The sequence below is a fragment of the Siniperca chuatsi genome, linkage group LG4 (assembly GCF_020085105.1).
Source record: "Siniperca chuatsi isolate FFG_IHB_CAS linkage group LG4, ASM2008510v1, whole genome shotgun sequence".
In the NCBI taxonomy this organism is placed as follows: domain Eukaryota; kingdom Metazoa; phylum Chordata; class Actinopteri; order Centrarchiformes; family Sinipercidae; genus Siniperca; species Siniperca chuatsi.
In genome coordinates, this window is record NC_058045.1 from 12,175,098 (window position 1) to 12,195,132 (window position 20,035).

Consider the following 20,035-nt stretch of genomic DNA (forward strand, 5'->3'; position numbering starts at 1 on the left):
ATTTTTATTTTCTTTTTTCGTTTTAAATTCACTCTATTATTTTCTTCACTTTGACATTGCGTTTTAATTTTTTGTTTTGCATTCATTTTTAAAGTTAAAGTGTCTGTAAAGCACACTAAAACGTCCTCAGAATATTGATTGTGCTATATACTCACTTGCAATGCCTTGCCTAAAGGGCTGCTAAAATCTACAGGGAAAACTTGTTTGAGACAGGCTGTAAAAACAATTTCCCCCAAGGAAAGAGTCTATCCAGTAATCCAACACCCAAAAAGTGTCAAATACACACATTAATTCAGAGAAAAACTCTCAGTGTCAACATTTTATTTTGGTTTGCCCTGTCTGCACACAAACTCACCAAAGTTATTCAGATCACTCAATGAACATGCTTTGTGAAACAGGCCCTGAGCTGAAAACTAGACTGGAAAGATAAATTGGGGAAAGTGACAGTTGTCTACAGCTTTGAATCAAGTACAAATGTCACTTTAGGATGGAATACTGAAAGATAAAATATTTTAAGGAAGACAACAAACCTGGAAAAAGCACATGCATCTACCAACAGAATTCATTTCTCAGTTGCCCTTATAGATTTGTATTAGGAAACTCAGTCATCAATAATATATCCTCTGATTGTCATACATACAAGTTGCAAAGACAAGGAAATGTTTCCATGCAAAACTAGTAGCCATACCTCTATGTTCTTAAGTGGAAACTTCAAAGTATACAGTTTGTTAATTTGTCTTTCTATATTTTTATCAGCCCTGTATGCATGGTATCATAGATAAGCCTGGGTTTACATGCATTAGTTAGATTTTTAGTTCCAAAAAAGTTTGACATACGCCAGAATAATAAAATGTTTATTTTGAAATTTGTGACCGGAAGTACCTCTAGCCTCTCGTGTGAATGATACTGGCGTCAACCCTTGTACGGAGAACTTTCCACGGTAATAACAACATCTTCCCCTTACATTATTTGTCAGCTTTGTCACAGTTACTTTATTGTTGGCTTGTTTGCGTTGTCTTTAACTGTGCCTTTTTATTTTGGCCACCGCTGTCGATTTTGTCCTCGATTCTGCCTGTGTCTCTATCTGTCTCATTTTCATTCTCTCTCAAACACATTAAGTATAAACAGGAATTAATTAAAACTAGACAAGAACTAGTATTTCTACCAGGCGGTTTTATTTTTTGCCTTTTTGTCCCCCTCTCTCTTCATCTCAGCCGCAGTTGTTCCTGGTAGATTTTGGTTTTATTTTCATCACACAGGACGAGGTTCTCATGTGAAGTTTAGTTTGTTTGAACTTCCACCAGCTGACCACAAGGTCGCGCAGTTGCACTTTGACAGCTTTGTTTTGCCCTGGTCATTTGAGTTTTCAACTAGTAGTTGAAAACTAATTAATAGCACTCTCTCGTGTTTTCAATTCCACAGCCCATTTTATTTTACTATTAATGAACTGTGTTACTCAACAGATGGCATCCTCTGCCTTGTTGGTGTTGCTGGTACTTCAGTTTGGATTTGGACAAAGCTCCCATAAACATCTTCAGGAAGATCATTATATTGGCCAGCAGCACAACCCTGAACATGACATGAACGTCCTGCTGGGAGACAAGGTTTCTAAATATTTTTAGTAATTATTTTTAACCCAATTTCTACTCCACATCCATGACCTGCTCACTCTTTGCTCTTCTTATTTTATGCACTTCTAGGACACTGAGGAGATAAAGAAACTTAGCCCAGCAGAACAGAGGAAAAAGATCATGGAAATTGTAAAGAAGATTGATACAAATGCTGACAATCTGCTAAGTGCAGGTAAATGTATGTCTCTCTCAACATTTGTAAAGAAAGCAAACATAAACAGAGGTGATAAAAGTTCATACCCAGTGTTTTATCCAAAGAGGAGGTGACGCTATGGATTCAGCACGTCTACAGAAAATATGCTCTGGATGATGCGAAGGAGCGGTTCCCTGAGTTTGACACTGACAAAGACGGTGTTGTGACATGGGAGGAATACAACATGGTCGCTCATGACCAGCTAATTACTTTTGATGACAGCACTGTTCTGGAGGATCCAGAGCAAGAGTCTCTCAGACATGTAAGTATACTTTTATTGTCCTGTTATTACTCACATTATACCACAGCCTAATTTATCTATAATGCCTTAATATAGGCTTATATGCCCATTAGCTCCATCTGAAGGAGAGGAGGCGCTTTGACTTTGCTGATGCGGACGGCACATCCGGGCTTAATGTGACAGAGTTTCTTGCCTTCACCCACCCATCTGAAGTGGATCACATGGCTGTAAGATGAGTTTAGCTCCTACTCAGAACTGCAGAACCTGATAGGATTATGCATTCCTCCACCCATTACAAGAGTTCCCTTTGTGTTTCATGTTAAAATTGATTGATTTCCCTTTTTCTCTAACAGGATTTTGCCATTGAAGATGTGTTGGGTGAATATGACACAGATAAAGATGGATTCATAAGTCTAAGTGAATTTATTGGAGATGTTCGGGGTGATGGTAAGACCACAGAGATTATTTTGAGTCACAGAATAATTGTTTTTAAATCCTTCTGCTATGCCATCCCCTACGCGGTGTTAACACTATATTTTGCTATCAGAGGATTCTCCTTCACAGTGGGAGATTGAAGAAACGGTGCGGTTTAAAGACCTCTATGATCAAGATAAGGATGGCAAGTTGAATCGAGAGGAGCAGCTCCGCTGGGTTGCGCCTAATAGCTACGGTTCAGCAAGAGAAGAGGTAAGACTCAACTGTTCCAACGTGTGCCCAGTTTGTTTTGGCATAATAGATACAATTAATACAAGATATTGCGTTTTAATACATGGGCAAATAGTGTATTTGGATGCTCCTTTAGCTATTGCTTAGTAGGTTTATATATAATTTCGCTCTGTGATGGTATGGCAGTGTATTCACTAATTTATTTTCCTGGCTTTGCTCTCGTGTCATCAACAGGCTCTTCATCTCCTCAAGGAGATGGACCATGATGAGGACGGGCAGATCTCAGAGGCTGAAGTTTTGAAAAATCAAGAAACATTCATGAACAGTGAGGTGACAGACTATGGCAGACAGCTGCATGTATCACACGATGAATTATAGCAATACTGTATGTTCTTGTTTATTGTAGAGTTTTCTTATTTGTTTCCATGAAGGTGCAGTGTAGTTTATTTCCTGTTTTGTACTTTGACATTAGTCATGGGATTTACGTTGCTCCCTGGAGATTGTTGACCTTATGTGTTGTAGTGGCGATTCTTCAGAATAAAGAAACACTCACGGCAACCACTTGTCTTTCTGTTGGTTTACTTCAAACGTCTGCAGACGGACTCACAGCAGCAAAACATACATCAGTATAATCTGCTCAGAATGAGTACAGTGGGAAAGGAGCATCAGTTATTTATCCAGTCTTTAGGGTCAGGCTCCTCAGCCCGGGGGGGAAGAGTGTCCCTGAAGTCTGGACATAACAGTCAGTAGGATGTTTTGTAGTTCCATCTCATCATTATCAGTGTACTGTTCTCATCACGCAGTCAAGTACTGACGCCAAACAATTACGTATAGCATCTGTATGTTATTATATCAGAGAGTCCGTTTGTTCTTGCCATTACAGTGTCTGTAATCAATTTGCGATAGTAAATCACCTATACAAAATAACAGGGAAGCATATATTGCAACACATAATATACAATACACATAATACATCACCAACTCTCCAGCTACACCGTTTAAAATGACCACAGTGGTGTGGCAGCACCTCTCTGACAATGTTTCAACAAAATCTGCCCATCAGAAGCTTTACAAAATAGTAGGTGTTGCAGGTCTGTTATATTGGATTGCATAATATTGTAAAGCTTTCCTGTTATTTTGTCCACTCCCTACATGCATATACTGAAGAATAGGGAGGTTCAACTAGGAATATGATTTTAACCAGTTTGGGAGCAATTGAGGTTTATTTTGATTTACATTTATAGAACAGGTTTGTTGAATTGTGGCGATATATCATCATTAGTTGTACTTTCACATGTGCCAAAAGTGAACTGACATGAGTATCAGTCCAGTTGTGGTAAGCGCTGACATGTTGCAGCTCTTCCTCATTTTAATGAGTGAGTGTTGCTGTTTGAAAGGCTGGTTTCCTGAATGTGTCATGATCCGTTTCAGTTGCATCGAGCAACAGCCTCTTACACTGCTGGGCGTAAAGACATTGACTTAAAGTTGAGCAGATTCACCAACAGGGACTATTTTTGACCACTGCCACGATGACATTACAATTTAAAGATGCCTTTTGGGTGAGTTAGAGTGATTATCCCTACATTTTTATTGACATTTATGTTTTTACTGAGTTATGAAGTCAGTGTTGTATTCAGTATGTTCACTGGAGTTTTGAGGTAATATCTTTTGTGTACTTTTCCACTTCTACTGTATTTATGCTTTTCATTTTGTCTGGACAGTATCTACTATACCATGTACTTATAACATATTTAGTTATCTGTAGCCTATCTTTGACACTTTGTCCTGTCTTTAGACTTCTAATCATCTTTGCTTTCTTTTCTTTTTCTTACTTTGAAACTCACTGAATGGGTAGTGACTTGTTGCTTTGATTAAAACATTAACTTTTGTTTCTTTTATGTACGAGGCCCTGATAAGCAACAACAAAAAAAGTTTTTATCTCTGGGTTGTGTACTCTAATTTCTATCTAAAACCAGATCTTTCACACAAACAGTTCTTTCTCAGTACAACTTTTTTTAGATAGTGTATGAAGGCCAAAATAACACTTTAATACAACGACATTATGGTGGTAACTGTGTGTTCTGCATCATTATTGAGGGTTTCCTGTCAGTCAAGCTAATCTCATCTTCCTTATGTGCCTTTGATTCTGCCTTTCCAGAAATGTACAGAGCACCTGTTAACACGTGTCTGCAACAATGCAACAGACCAGAACTCAAAATGTTCATGTCACCAGTTGCCAACACAATACTTTACACAGTCATTTTTTATCATAACTATAAGCAAAGCATCAGGAACGGGCTAATCAGAAACAACAATCGGTTGACCTCTATGTGAAGTTGTGTGCTTCAATTTCCCTCTTTATTCTCATCCTATCATTACTTATTTTCAGTAAGTAAAATGTAACTCAATAGCAATACAAATCAGATCAACGTCAGAGATTTTTACACCAGTATTTTCACTTCTACTAGTCAAATTTCAGCAAAGTAAGAATACTTTTACATAAAGGGGTTTTTGGTACTTTTTCCACAGCTGCTTTCCATTCAAACCTCAGCAGCAGCATGTAACAATTTCCATTCTAGATTAGATACAACTATAACACCCCAACGTGGGAAAAAAAATCAGTCTCAGAAGTCATCAAAGTAAAACTTGCTGTTGAGTGTCATTTAAATCCTCAGCTATTGCCTAAAAGTGATCATTTAGGTCTTTTAAATACCGAGCAATAAAGAAACTTTTATTTCCAATGGACATAAAACATTTTCGATTACCAGCATTTATTTTGACTTTTATTCCAAAATTTAACACTGTGTGTGGTTTGAATTAAGGCTGAGATTCCCTGTGAACATTTTCCGTTGTCACTGAAAGTGTGAGTGTTATGGTTTCATGGTTCCAGGGAGAGGACTTCATCAGTAATATTGGGTATGAGATTATCAGTCAGAGACTTCATGACGGTCGACGGACATGCAAAGACATGGAGGAGCTCTTGAAAATGAGGTGGGCTGCCAAATTTTCTGTAAATTGTACGTGAGTAAATAAAGTGAGCTCATTACAATGTGGTTCAGCTCTGTTGTGGTTTTGTCTGCATAGGGCATCAGCAGAGGAGAAATATGGCAAAGAACTGGTCACAATCGCCCGCAAGGCTGGGGGTTTTTATGAGATTTGGTGTGTGTGTGTGCATTTGAGCACTGATATACTCTGATATACAGTATTTCTGAGTCTACCTTTATAAGCAATACATTTATTGCATGAAATTTCAGCATCTTTTGAAAATGTCCTGTGTTCATTTTGTTTTCACAGCACTTTGAAAACATCTTTTGATGAAATGAAAAGACGTAAGCACAGCATCTATTTCCTGCATTATTTTGCTTGTGTACTTCATACATGGCCCAGTCAGTTCTGAGTTTTTAGTTGTATGTTTTGGTGTGTTTCAGAAATTGAAAATGTAGGAAACTTGCACATTCAGCTTTCTGGATTCCTAAAGGAGGAGGTGAAAAGAATGGAGCAGTTCAGAGAGCGACAGAAAGAACAGAGAAGAAAGGTACCCATGAAAAACTTTTTTCTCTCTCTCTTTGCATACAGCGGAAATCTAAAAAGAGTTGCTTCTCTCAGTGTCTCAGTTTTCAGTAAAATTGTGTTGTCCTTCACTTCTTAGTTTGAAGGCATCATGGAGAAGGTCCAGAAGACAAAAGTCTCCCTCTACAAGAAAACTATAGAAGTAAGGTCAATTCATACGGCACTTGTTAACAGTTTTACAGAAAAAGTCAATTCAGTTTCAGCGAATGTATTTATATTACTCTACATAATTATGGCAGTGGTTAACAGCATGAATCAGCTCAGGTGCAGTTTTAGTGCAGCTACATCCTGCTTGTATGTGCAAGAAAGGTGCATGAAGTGCACCTAGGCCTCATTCTGAAAAGACTTTTGGAGAAAAGCATTGCTCCATATATTTAAGATTTGTAAGAAGAAGATGGTTTCGAAAGAAAATAAGTGTGTGTGCCATGTCACACTAGTGTGATAGACACTTAGGCCTGAGCTGATATTTCTCTCTGCTCAGAAGAAGGAAGTGAGGTTTGACTTGATGCACTTTGTTTTTTCTGTACATACATAACATCTTCACTCCTTCCTGTCAAGAGTTCATATAGCACGGGTGTCATAGTTTCATATAGTTTCTGTTCTGTTTCCCTCCTAGTCTAAAAGATCCTATGAGCAGCGCTGCAAGGAGGCAGATGAGGCAGAGCAAATCTCAGAGAAGATGGGTCCCACAGCCACTCCCAAACAGATCGAGAAGGTACGTCTGTACTGTGGTATGACTCATTAAAGGTCCAGTGCAATAATTTCAGTTCAGTAATGAAAAGTTATGCAGGATCCTAAAAGGATGAGTGCTGTTTCCCAGTTTTTGATTGTTCATCTAATTTATTGTAACTATTAGTGTCCTTTCTTCTGGGCACAGATAAAGAGATTGTTTTTTCTCTTAATAAATCCATCCAATGAATCTTGAAAGATCCCCACTAGACATGTTTTAAGAAATATAAAACTACTCTGTTGAATAATAAATAGTGTCTGATATGTTTTTTTCAATTTCCTAGTTAAAAATTCTTAAAATTAGATCTACTCCTTCTCCCTCCTTTAAAAATCCATAATCTATGAATATGCAAATATTGTTCATTTGAAAAGTTACTACTGGACACAAGATGTCTCCTGCTTCACTGAAAAATCCATCCTCAGCATACAGTATGCGCACTGGAGGTTTCAAGTTTCCACATCACTCATGTGTAAATTGAATATTGGACCACGATTGGCTTCCAAGGTAGTTGTGATGTCACAACTTGCTTGTACGTACATGTCTTAAACTCAGATTAAAACTCTGAGCATGGAGAAACTTTTCCCTTTTAGCAGATTCATTTGAAAACAGTCTTCAAGTGTCAAACTGTGCACATGCATCATTCTGCACAGTGAAGATCAAACATCCAACTGAAGTAACAATAAGAATGTCTCAGTCTTTTGTTTTATCATAACTGTCACTGGCATTTGAGAATCTACGGGGCACCTAATGCATGCTATTAACAAACGCTAACATCAAATGTAGGTACATTTTACATAGACTACTTTTTACTATTAAGAATGATTGTATATTTAAAAAGAACTGCTGTTGTTGGCAACCAGAGGGATTGTTTCTCAAACAATACTGACACTTATTCCACAGTTACTCCACACCACTGACAGAGATTGGGAAATTCAATTATCTTTGCCCTGGACTGTATTATTTAAGTCATTATAAGCTGTGAGTTTGTTTTACAGTTTCTGTTCTGATTTAAAATGTCATTTACAAAGATTATGTCAAAAAACATAAACTTATATAAACTATATTTCCTTTTATTGGGAAAACTACAGGCTTGCAGATATAAAGTATAAATATATGTGTCATTTTGTGTTCTCTTTTCTTTTTCAGATGAACAACAAATCCAAACAGTGCAGAGACGCTGCAGAAGAGGCTGGTAGGGACAAATAATAAGATGAAATAATGACAACTGTTTCATACAGGAAGCTGCTATGGTTTACCAGAAACAATATTTTTAAGGATGGTGGTCAAATTTACTTCCCTTTTATTCCAGAAATAGGTTTAGATGCACTATTTAAATCCATATACTGTTATGTTTTTTATGTAATGTTTAAAGTTTTTAAAATGAACTCTTTCACTTATCTTTAGAGAAACAGTACATGTCAAACATTGAACAACTTGACAAGACTCGTCAAGAATGGGAATCAACACACATCAACACTTGTGAGGTAAAGTAGCAGAGAACATGCACAGTATTTCTCCTCTTACTGTGTTTATCAAGTGAAGAATGCACATTATAGCTTGATGCATTTTAAAATGTACAGATTTAGAGAGGCCTGTTTCAACGAGGATGTGTAATACTTCCTATAAGCAGGCTATGAAGTGAGTCACTAATCTACGAAAATGTTTCCAGGCAACAAAATCTTCCTACATGTGATAACATCAACAAAGCTAACGCAGCCATTTAACTACTTTATTCATCCCTATTCAAAAGGATGTAAGCTTGCAACACAGGGCAACTCACACACACAATAAAGCAGGAAACAAAACAGGAAAGCCAGTGCCACTGAGAAATACATAAATTTGAATGTATGTATGAAGTATTAAAAAGCACTCACATGACAGCTATGAAACTTTGAGTTGACAGATCACAGAGAGATTAAAGGCCATGCTGGACGTTGTTGTGCAAGAAGTCGCCTGTTGCATTACTATATTACAGTACTGTGTAGTGTTGTAAATGTGCTGTGCTTCAATGTTTTCTAGATTATTTACTATTTTTCCAATCACACTGTTTTGCAGGTGTTTCAGCAACAGGAAGAGGACCGCCTCAATGTGCTAAGGAATGCTTTGTGGGTGCACTGTAACCATTTATCAATGCAGAGTGTGAAAGATGATGAGGTGTGTGCAGCTGTTCTTGCACATCTGTATCGGGATAGACCCTCAACAAGCCCTTGCAATATACTGTACTGTATATTTAAAATTCATTCTGGACAAACTGCTCTTTCAGTGTTACGAGGATGTGAGGAAAACATTGGAAAAGTGTTGCATAATCACAGACAACAACTGCTTTGTGGAGATGAAAAGCACTGGCTCAACCCCCCCAGGTAGGTACCCTCCCTGCAGCCTTCCTGATTTGGATTTGAATATGTTCCAAGTGGGAAATTTTAATATTATCTCTCAGCTAGTGCTAAAACATGCAACCAGTAGGCGATATGAGGGGGGATGCCATCCCCCTTGTTAGCAAAATGACCAAAATGAATCCCTGTTTGTCTCCTGTCATCCCCCCTCTCCATCCCCTAGTAGCAGAGAGAGTGCAGGGGCAGAGGGGTTGTTTAGTGGAATGTTTTCTCTCAGTCCTGCCCTTCTGTCAGTTTTATCTTTGATCTATAATATTCTACCCTGTTAAAAATGAAGAAATCACCACTGGAAACAGGTGAACCCGTGAAGCACTTGATTTTTTATTTACTGAATTGCAATGGTCCTTCCACAGCTCCAATTGAATACCAAAATTACTACGAGAGGGATGCCACGGCTGAAAGAAATGGCACTGCTGGATTCGTAGGAGGAGTCATGAAAAGGTCAGAATTACACAATGGAAAGCACTGTGACCAAATGAATGATGATGAAGATGATGACAATGATTATTACGTAATGTTTTTTATCCTCTCAATACATTTTTATGTATTTCTTACTGAGTGCTGTCCCTCATTCGTAGGTTTTCAAATCTTCTGCAGGGGAACTGTTCCAGTGGCTCCAAAATGAGCATCAATGAACTAGTTGCACAACCTACTGGTATAGTACTAATGTCATTCAAGTAACACTGCAATTTCCAAAATGATGACAGATATGACTGTGAAAGCCACTTGATCCTTGTAACACACGATGTGGAGCAACTATAAGTTATATACTGTAGTTATTAGTCTTTACACCAGTGATTCCTAACTTTTACTTGTACTTGTACTCCAGGGGCCACTTCTGCAGTTTTGAGGGGGTATGTGGAAACATTGTGGAGTAGCTCAGCTAATTAAAAAAGATAGAAGTTATGATTTGGTTGAAGGCGTGAAGTAAATTTTTGTCACAATTGCCAATAAACTACCTTCTACGACAGACGTGCCTCCAACATGCTACTGACCTGAATCAGTTTTAACAACTTAACTTAACAAGTGTTGATTGAGAGTGAAAACTCTCAAGACTAGTTAGCAAGCAAGCAGAGAATGGAAAATGAATGGATACATGGTTTAAACGTCCAGCTTCTGCCACTCCAGGTGGTAGTAGTCCGAATGCAAACTTGACCAAACCTACACATTGACAATTGCAGGATCACATGTTTTGTAAGAAAAAACAATATCCACTTTTACATAATAAACAGTCTCAAACATCCAGGTTGAAATCAGTACAACTGAACACATTTGGAACATGACAGGTAGTGCTGATGAAGGGATACTTGAGCTCACCTGTGGGGGTACATCAGACAAAAAGGGTTGGGAATCATTGCTTTATACCACCACCAGCATCAGATCATTTGTTCAGCTTGCCAATGATCTGATGAGATGTCGTACTATCAACTTAGTCACTGGTTTCGGAAAAAAGTTGCAAATTACAAGTGGCTTCATACAACAACTGAGACAGTGCTGATTTGCAATCCTGTCAAACTTCTCAGCAGAAACATCAGAAGGAGTATATGCTTCCATTCCTGGACATCCGGTGACCCAGCTGAGCAGTGACCAGTACATGGCCTTGTATGACTATGAGGCACAGGTCAGCGTCTTGGCATGGATGTCTAACCTCTACATGAGACACATTCAACTGTTCTAATTCTTGTTCATTTTAGGGGATATCTGTTGATTGATTGTTTCTGTCCTTGTTTAGGGGGACGATGAGCTCTCTGTATCTGTTGGGGACATTATGGTTGTCATAGATCAAGGTGAGGACGGCTGGTGGACGGTACAACGAAATGGACTTACTGGATTGGTTCCAGGCTCTTACCTTGCCAAAGAATGAGTTTAGCTGACAGCCATACTGTATGTAGGACTGTATGACTACTACATTTCCTCATGTAATATTTTGCCTTGTCATTTCAAATGACCTTATAGTTTGATCTTATCTGTTGTTCATATTTCTGTTACATGCATCATTAAAGCCCCTATGAGTAGGATTTGATCATTTCCAACTTTGGCACCCGCTATGTTAGTATCATAAAGGACTGTGGCAGAGAGTACACCCCATAGTTGTGACCCTGATACCTAGAGATGGGCAGATGATATTGAAGCTTGTTTCACTCCTGTGAAGCGCACTACTTCAACACATTGTGATAGAGCTTTTGTCAAATGGGTAATATCATGTGACTGATGACATCCGAAGCTTCAAACGTCACTGGTGCTTTGGAAAGTGCTTCATTCAGTTTGACAGTTTTCAGTTAAAGTATGTGATCTGCACATTAGTGGGATAAGAAGAGAGGAGAATAATTGAGAAATATGCCGATGTACATTAGAAAGACAATCATAAGTATGAGAACATTTCTTCCCGATACCAAGTAATAATGTAATAAAAGTAATTTAATGAAATATCACTCACCAATCACATCACGACTATGAAATGTCACATAAATATCAACGATGAAGTTTAAAAACATGAGCCCACGGTGGCACTCGGACTAAACTACACCAAAAAGGTACATTAATGTTTCGTGTCAGCAAAAATATTTTATCTAGGCTTTTTGGACAATGCATAATTATTTTACTGTAACAGAGAAATATGGCGATGCACAATAACATCTATATTTAGTACAGCACTTCTGAACAAAGGTATACAGATTTAATAATAACACGTAGGCTTCTTGGACTTTTATTGCACACAAGACTAAAAGTGTTAATATCAGCGATGTGTGGTGGTGCTTCGGCCCCAGTCTTGAAGGGCTGCTATGACTTTACTGTGTTTGCTGAGTTTGAAGCCCCGAAACTTCAAATCTTTTTCGGCACAAATAGAAAGAAAGCCCCAAAGCTTCATAAGGCTTCATCTGCCCATCACTACTGAGACCATGTGAATGAAGGGCTGACTGTTCCAATTTTTATGATTGTCTTGTTTTTCTTCAAAAACTCATGCCATTAGAATAATTTGAAAGACACCTTTATCATGTAATAATCCTACAGATAGGGGCTTACACATACAATAGCATGAGACATCGTTGAATGGTGAATTATTTATTACTATGGCACATATTCACATTACTTTGCCCTTACTGCTTGTGTGTTGAGTGCTCCTCATACCAATGACAGCTGAGAGACTTAGTGATCTTTTCCACAAGGTCAATGCACTAAGTTTATGCATATACTGTGGTATTTTTGTATATTTGAGGTCCTAAATGTTGATTTCAATGTGTTATTGTTTCTATTCTGAATGCCAAAAAGTGTGAATAGTGTGTTTACTGTATTTGTATTTATTCAATATTAAAGACAAATCTTCAGGTTTTAATTTGTTTTTTGCACACCATCAATGCTAATTAACAAAACTGAACATGTGATGAAACCTCATTGCCCTATTGTTTCTCTCATGCCCCATTTTCTGTGGATAAATACTGTAGATTATAAGAAGACCAGACCAGAACAATCCAAACAAAGTCGCTGAAATACATCCAGGAACTATTCTTGCTGTGCCTGAGCAGTCTGCTCTCTTTGGTTCAAAGGTATCTGGTTACTCTGCTACGGGTGATGCATTGCTAACTCTAATCAAGTCTATCAAGTAACCAAAGCTGAGCCCTTTTACCTACATTTTATGAAGATCCAAAATGGTTGCTCTGTGGTCACAAGATGTTCCAGAAGCAGACACAACTAGGCCTAATGATTGCAGTAAGAGTTATAATATTCATACACGTTACATTTTGAGCCCATGGTAATCTAGGACCTTGTTTGAAAACGTAAAGCTACAAAGCATAAAAGATAGACAAAGATCAAAACATCTGACTAAATATGTGAACCCCTTACACCCCTCCCTCATGGGAAACACCTGAACTTTGACCTCTCTTTTTTGGGACCAAGTTGACCTTTCCATCCGACGACAGCCAGTGAATATGAGCTTTGTCAGTATAGATAAAAAAGTCACACTTGGTGCAGTAACTTCATCTCTTTGTAAAGATGTGAAATTTCTGTCTGAGAAATTAAAACAATAAATCAGAAAACACACTCATTTAATTTCAAACTTTTCCCACAATTTATTTACATTTTTGAGTCTTGCCATTGCTACATATCAGCAAATCAAATCCTAAAACTACCATCAGTAGACTGTTGAGACAAAAACAAACAAAACTGCTAGAGGACAAAGTATCTAGAGTTAAGAATGCATTACTACTTGAAAAATCCCACATACTGAAGGGGATTACAAGGTTTGATTCTTAAACGAAAGATCAGCAAAAGTTAAGTTACATAGTATTACTCAAAAACTTGCTGTGCCATTGACTTGGGCTATGGTGTCCACTATTTCTTGACAGAATACTGCTGCTGAAAGGTGAGAATTTAACCCAAACTGAGCTGTAATAGTAGTAGTAGTAGTAGTAGAAGTAGAATAGTAGTTGCAGTAGTAGTGAAGGTACAAGGTAAAATTATAGTCTTTCATTCAAGTACATGACAGATTTAAATATAAAATATTCAAATCCATACACATAGTGCAAACTAACATATAAGGAAATTACCCTGTCCACTTTTTCCTCCATACTAACAAGGTTTGACTAACAAGGTTTGAGTTTGGTAAGAATGAGGTCTCCCACGCTCTCCTGCCATCCTCAGAGCAACAGAATTTACATTTACATTGACCATTAAAGAATTTGGTCAATAGCTTTTTTGGAAAAACAGGTAAAATATATAACTTTAGTGTGGTTAGTGTATTAAGGTTAGTGTGGTAATAGATTATTTTCACGTCATATTTTCATCTCACCAATGACACATGTAAATTCTAAAAGTGTGTGTTATGGTCTCCTTTATGCATAGGTGCCTCCTGTAATGAGAAGCTCGTAGGCAGGACCTCTGCTTCTGCGGCACAGCACAACACAAGCACACAACATCCCCAGCATCTAGAAGAAAGAGACAGATGCCGTATTAGTGTTTTTAGTTTTGAAATGTGAAATGTTTTTATCGTTAGCCAGTTACAAGCCTTCAGAATTTCACTGTAGTCGCTTCTTTGTTTGGACTTGAGATAGAAAACAAATAGACCAAAATAATTAAAGGAATAATTAAACATTTTGGGAAATATGCTTGCATTTTACAAAATACAATTGCAAGCAATACATTTGCTTTCTTGCTGAGACTCAGATAAGAAGATCAATATCACTCTCATGTCTATATGGTAAATATGTAGCTGGAGCCAGGAGACCGTTAGCTTAGCGTATCACAAAGATTAGAGACAGAGGGAAACAGCTATCTTGTAATATTTGTTATTTTTGGACAGAGCCAGGCTAGCTTTCCCCATTTCCAGTCTTTATGCTAAGCTAAGCTAACCGGCTGCTGACTGTAGCCTTCTATTTACTGGACAGACATAGGAGGGGTATTTATCTTCTCAGACATGTAGAAAATGATGTACGTGTTGGGATTTTTAAATCATACTGCAAGTATCTCTTTGTTGTAAAACACTGTACTCAGCCTTTTAGTGTTGCAAGCACGCTCCTCTCCTTAATGACAGCTAGCTCTACACTGCAAGCATTTTGCGGATTCATAAGATCAGATGGTAACAAATCTTTTATCGCTCTCTTATTAGCAAAGACCAGTATACAAAACATTCAGCTAGCAGCTTCTCATTTTTAGCCGTCGCTTTCACCAGCTAGAATGACAAGTGTCACCGGTGGCCATATCAGCTGTCGGGAATTAAAAGTTAATTCTGTGAGTAACTTGATGGCAGGCCAAAATAAAACTTGGCTGTTGTTGGGCGTGTGTGCTCTCTGCAAGCTCTCTGTCTGTAATCTGCCAAAGATTGTTTATGAGGTAAAAGAATCATCACTCTGTAAACACCAGTGTTTTTCTAGTTCAAACAACTCCAACAGTGATACCTCTTCTCTCTAGCTGATCATGTCACATCAGTTTCAGGAGTCGCATTCTCCCAGTTAATCTCACATTCATATCATTATAAATAATTTAAGCTTATCAACTAAATGTATTTGATTTTAAGTAGCTCGTGAAAAATAAGGTGTGCCAAATTTAGGAGGCTACACATGTTATTTCAATGTGTCAGATAAATATCATAAAGAATTTAATATGTAAGTATCGGATCGGACTCTGTCAAAAACAACCCAATCGGGACATCCCTACAGAAGTCATGAGTTAATATCTTTTTTTAAATTAAAAACTGGTGATGTTCAACAAAACAAGGTATCTTGATGAAAGTTACATACCTGGATGGCAGCAAATGTCAGTGCAGTCCAGATGACATACATCATGATCTCCTTCAACTTCTTCACAACCAGAGCTTCACAACCCTACACACACACACACACACACACACACACACACACACACACAGAAATATGTTCAAAGATATGAAATTATAACAAGTCACTCTTATTTAAAAATAAGTGGTGTTTGCTATAAAAACATGACAAATTTAGAGGTTGTTTTACTTCTTGGTAGAGATCTTCAGGATGAGTGAGGGACCCCGTGCAGCTTCCAACGTTAACTTTGCAACAGCTGATGGGTACGCTGTTGTTTTTGGATTCTTCATACCAGTGTGTATACTGCCAGTCTGAGTAATTGTGGATCCCACAACACTGAAGCTGTGGAAATAAAAACAATAAAAACTCAAGATTACTGTCAACTACTTGCTCAGTCAGAACAATTCTAACAGAAATACAGGTAAAACAACAATAAAATCATTATATCTGGTTTACAGAAGAGACAGGATTTCTATCCTTACCTGTCTCTGAACGTAGTCGATGGCACGACTCTGGGCATTGCTGTTGGTGCCATTATACTCATCATACACTTTCTTGATGGAACTATTAACTTCATCTTCAACCTGGCAATGGTTAAGAAAGGTGAGACTAAACATTTGATACACATCTCCTTGAACAGTACAAACCAACATGACTGCAAACACAAGCAGATTACATTAGGTTATCTATGTTTGACAGATTGTCCCTGCTCTTCTGGGTGGGTGTGATCTGCTGGGATACAAGTTAAAGCATGAAACAAGGCCAAGAAAAACAAACATGTACTGACTTGTATTTGACTTTCTCACCTTTGCTCTGTAAACGTATCCGAGAACCACCACTGCCACTTCCGTCATGAAAACCAGCAGGAGAATGACGACAAACTGTGGATTGAATTTCAAGATTTAAGAGGCACAGACAACAGACACTTTGGGAAACTAACATGCATATAAGTAAAAAGTGGATTGTCTGACACTTGCTCACGTTAGACAGAATACCACCACTTGTGAGAAAAGGGTTGAACGATAGGCTTTTTGTGCAGTTTCTGCTCCATGGATGAATACAGTATATGGAGTCAGTTATTTAATATCTTTAATCTCTTCATATATATATTAATCACATATTCATACCTTCTGAAGTTTTTTACTTTTGCTATGTCTAATTAGATGTGATAAATAATAAAATGCTTTTAAGTCAAATTTGAAATGTTAATGCCCTGTTCTAATGCATCCTAAAATTCCACTTTTCTCTTCATGACGTTTCAAAGCTCATCATTGATTAATCACTTATTACACAAGGGCATTAGTACCCTATCTATTGAGGTAAATTTCTAAGCTGGTTCACTGACCGCTGTAAGTCCGCAGTAGCTTTCTCTCACTGTAGCGCAGCATCCAATGAGCCCAATAATGAAAAGGAGGGCTCCAACTGCAATAATGGTCACTGCTGGGATGAGAGTGTACACGTCTTCAAAGAAGTGATCGTAGTCATCGTATGTAATGAAGACATAGGCTCCAACATAGCACAGTATACCAGCAGCGGCCTGAGGGTGACAAAACACAGCAAAAAGGAAATCAAGTGATAACACACCATGAAGAACTCACTTTACAATTCACTAGCCTGGAAACCAGACAAATCTGCAGAGCTCATGTTTCATTTAATAAGCATTTGTGAATTAGTCTGGCAAAGCCAAGCTAGATATATATATCTAGTATATATACATATACATATATATATATATATATATATACTAGATATATAGTATATAGACCATAAACAATTTTCCGATGGTTATTGTTCAGTATCTAACATGCAGCAGCATACAGTATATCATCACTGACAGTACATGTATCCTCAGTGGTGAAGTACATAACTCTATTTAAGTACAAGCTTGAGGTACTTGTTCTTCACTTGAATATTCCCATTTTATGCTACTTTAAATTGCACTACATTTCAGAGAAAAAAGCTTGTTACTCCACTACATTCATTTGACAGCTATAGTTACTTTGCAGGTTCAGATTTTACATACAAAACATACTGATTTTTGTAGGTTTAACTACCCATAAGTATGTAGTTAAACTTAGCTCCACCTCAAACTGCTGCAACATTAAAAAGCTACTTATGTATTAATGCATCAGTAACCATAATGTACTATTAGAGTATATATAGTAATTACACACTAAAAATAAATGTATTTAAGACTTTATGTACATTTTGCTGGCAATATGTGTAAATGAGTCCTTTAAGGTAAGTAAAGGATCTGAAAACCTCTTCCATCACTGCTTATTAAAAGTGGTAGTGATTTACATTTACTCAAGTACTGTATTTAAGTACAATTTTGAGGTACTTGTACTTTACTTGAGTATTTTTATTTTATGCTACTTTATACTTCTACTCCACTACATTTTGGAAGCCAGTATTGTACTTGAACTCAAATGCATTTATTTGACAACATTAATTATTAGTTACTTTGCAGATTCCGATTATTAATACAAAATATAAATCAACTAATAAATGATGATGTATTATAATAGATTAAGCTACCCTGCAGTATATAAAGTAGTTAAAATCAGCTCCACCTTTACCAGCTGCAACATTAACGTGATGTACACATGAATGCATAAATAATTATAATCCAGTAATATAATATTTATTTTTCTTAAATGGGCCATTCTGCATAATGACTACTTTTACTTTTTGTACTTTAAGCATATTTTAATGCTAATAATTTTGTAGTTTAACTTATGTAACTACTTTTACACTGTGGTATTGCTACTTTCATTTAAGTAAAAGATCTGAATACATCTTCCACCGCTGCTTATTAAACACCTGCGAACTGCATCGTCATTCATAATGACTGGACCTGCAGATTACGGGAAGGATTTGAGGGCTTTTTACCAACACAAGATGAACAACTTCAACATATTTTGAACTAGGTTAGCTAAACTGTCTTCTGGCATTTTTATGCATTTATCAGCACGTATAGCTGAGTCACAATCTCTGCTCCCTGGTTGATTAAGTTTAACCTACTACCCACAGTGAGGGTCAAAAAGTGATAGTTTGACTTCAGCAAGCATCACTGCATTTCTTTAAGCAGACAGAGGGTCTTTTTACTCTGAAACGCAATGAGAGGTGCATCATTTAACAATGTGTTGTTTGCGGAAAATCATTAAACCTAACAAATCGTATCTCTTAAATCTCTGTCTTTCATACTGTATTCTCAAACTAATCCCTCCCTGGTTAAACAAAGGTCGGCTGCCGCAGCTAGCAGAGCTGCTCACTGGACACACAGCTAGCTAGCTGGTGGGCTGTGACGCACGTTCAAAACTGTCAGAAATCTCCAAACTTACCCAAAATATCAGGTTCAGGAACACCAGGACCGTCTTTGAGGACGTGATGCCGCACTGCCCCATCTTCAACACGGGGATTTAATGCTGTACGTGTTAGAAAATAACGCAGGTTTCTACTCAGACATGTCCCGGCTAGCTCCAACACTCACACGCCATTCCCCAACTCTGTCACTGGAGCTGGTTGCACCGGCGACGCAGCGCCACCAACACAACCAGAATAACAAACCCTCTACAAACAAACGAGTTAACCACCCATTTAGTGAATATTATAAGACTAGTTACCAGAATAAGCAGTAGGATATATTATTTGTGATATATGCAGTCAACTATAAAAAAATAAAAGTATGTTAGATTCAATCGAAATGGTAGTTGGAGTTTTTTGCTGACATCTAGTGTTGGAAAAATATAATTTGACTTTTGCCTGCTTGTCCTTTATACATAAAACATTTTGAAGTATCAGTACCTCTCTGGGATCACTGGTCAGATTACATGACCTGAAAAATACAAGAAACATGCCGCTGTCACAATAGAAATCCTAAAATAAAGTAATTTATGGTTGAAAAATAAAGGGGACCTGAGTCAGTGGTCACTAAATCATCAAATGTGCATTTTGTTGTGATTTATACATTATATGTATAACTAATGACACCCCTGCAATGAAGATTTAAAGTGGAAATGTAGAAAATTATTTTGTCCCTTTTGTCCACACAGTCAAATGAAATAAAACCAACTGAAAGGAAACCTAAGTAACTTATTACATTAATCATTCAATATTTATTCCAGCACCCTTTGCACTCTGCACCCTTGCACTATTGTATTCTTTTTTACAAGTTACAGAAACAGTTTGACTTGTATACAGACATTGTATGTTGTTGGTCATTGTTGCTTTTCATATATATTTATATACGCATCTATTTTTTCACCTACTTGTATGTACATAAAAGTCCTATGTTTACTTTTACCTATCTTTGTTCAGCTTTGTTGCCCTTGTTTTT

At 37.4% G+C, this 20,035-nt stretch overlaps 3 protein-coding genes across 4 annotated transcripts; 2 read left to right on the plus strand and 1 right to left on the minus strand.

Annotated features, from left to right (window-relative positions):
* The first annotated feature begins 870 nt into the window (after positions 1-870).
* On the plus strand, positions 871-3,289 carry rcn2 (reticulocalbin 2). Its single transcript, XM_044192061.1, has 8 exons — positions 871-940; positions 1,464-1,604; positions 1,701-1,803; positions 1,890-2,086; positions 2,179-2,292; positions 2,419-2,512; positions 2,613-2,752; positions 2,966-3,289. Exons 2-8 carry the CDS (start codon positions 1,464-1,466, stop codon positions 3,107-3,109), a joined length of 933 nt encoding a protein of 310 aa, XP_044047996.1. The 5' UTR covers positions 871-940; the 3' UTR covers positions 3,110-3,289.
* Positions 3,290-3,534: 245 nt separating this feature from the next.
* Positions 3,535-13,962, plus strand: pstpip1a (proline-serine-threonine phosphatase interacting protein 1a). 2 transcript variants are annotated; one of them, XM_044192063.1, is made up of 15 exons: positions 3,535-4,290; positions 5,622-5,722; positions 5,816-5,890; positions 6,026-6,060; positions 6,160-6,266; positions 6,381-6,443; positions 6,918-7,016; positions 8,178-8,223; positions 8,436-8,515; positions 9,087-9,185; positions 9,295-9,391; positions 9,778-9,865; positions 10,003-10,079; positions 10,951-11,045; positions 11,157-13,962. In XM_044192063.1, the coding sequence occupies exons 1-15, from the start codon at positions 4,261-4,263 to the stop codon at positions 11,286-11,288; spliced, it is 1,224 nt and encodes a 407-aa protein (XP_044047998.1). In that variant the 5' UTR covers positions 3,535-4,260; the 3' UTR covers positions 11,289-13,962. The 2 variants fall into 2 exon arrangements, with proteins under 2 accessions (XP_044047998.1, XP_044047997.1); XM_044192062.1 differs by having other exon boundaries at positions 3,539-4,290; positions 10,948-11,045.
* On the minus strand, positions 13,470-19,381 carry tspan3a (tetraspanin 3a). Its single transcript, XM_044192064.1, has 7 exons — positions 19,041-19,381; positions 17,042-17,233; positions 16,503-16,577; positions 16,179-16,280; positions 15,886-16,038; positions 15,661-15,744; positions 13,470-14,349 (listed from the first exon to the last, which is right to left on the minus strand). The coding sequence occupies exons 1-7, from the start codon at positions 19,101-19,103 to the stop codon at positions 14,257-14,259; spliced, it is 762 nt and encodes a 253-aa protein (XP_044047999.1). The 5' UTR covers positions 19,104-19,381; the 3' UTR covers positions 13,470-14,256.
* Between the last annotated feature and the right edge of the window lie 654 nt (positions 19,382-20,035).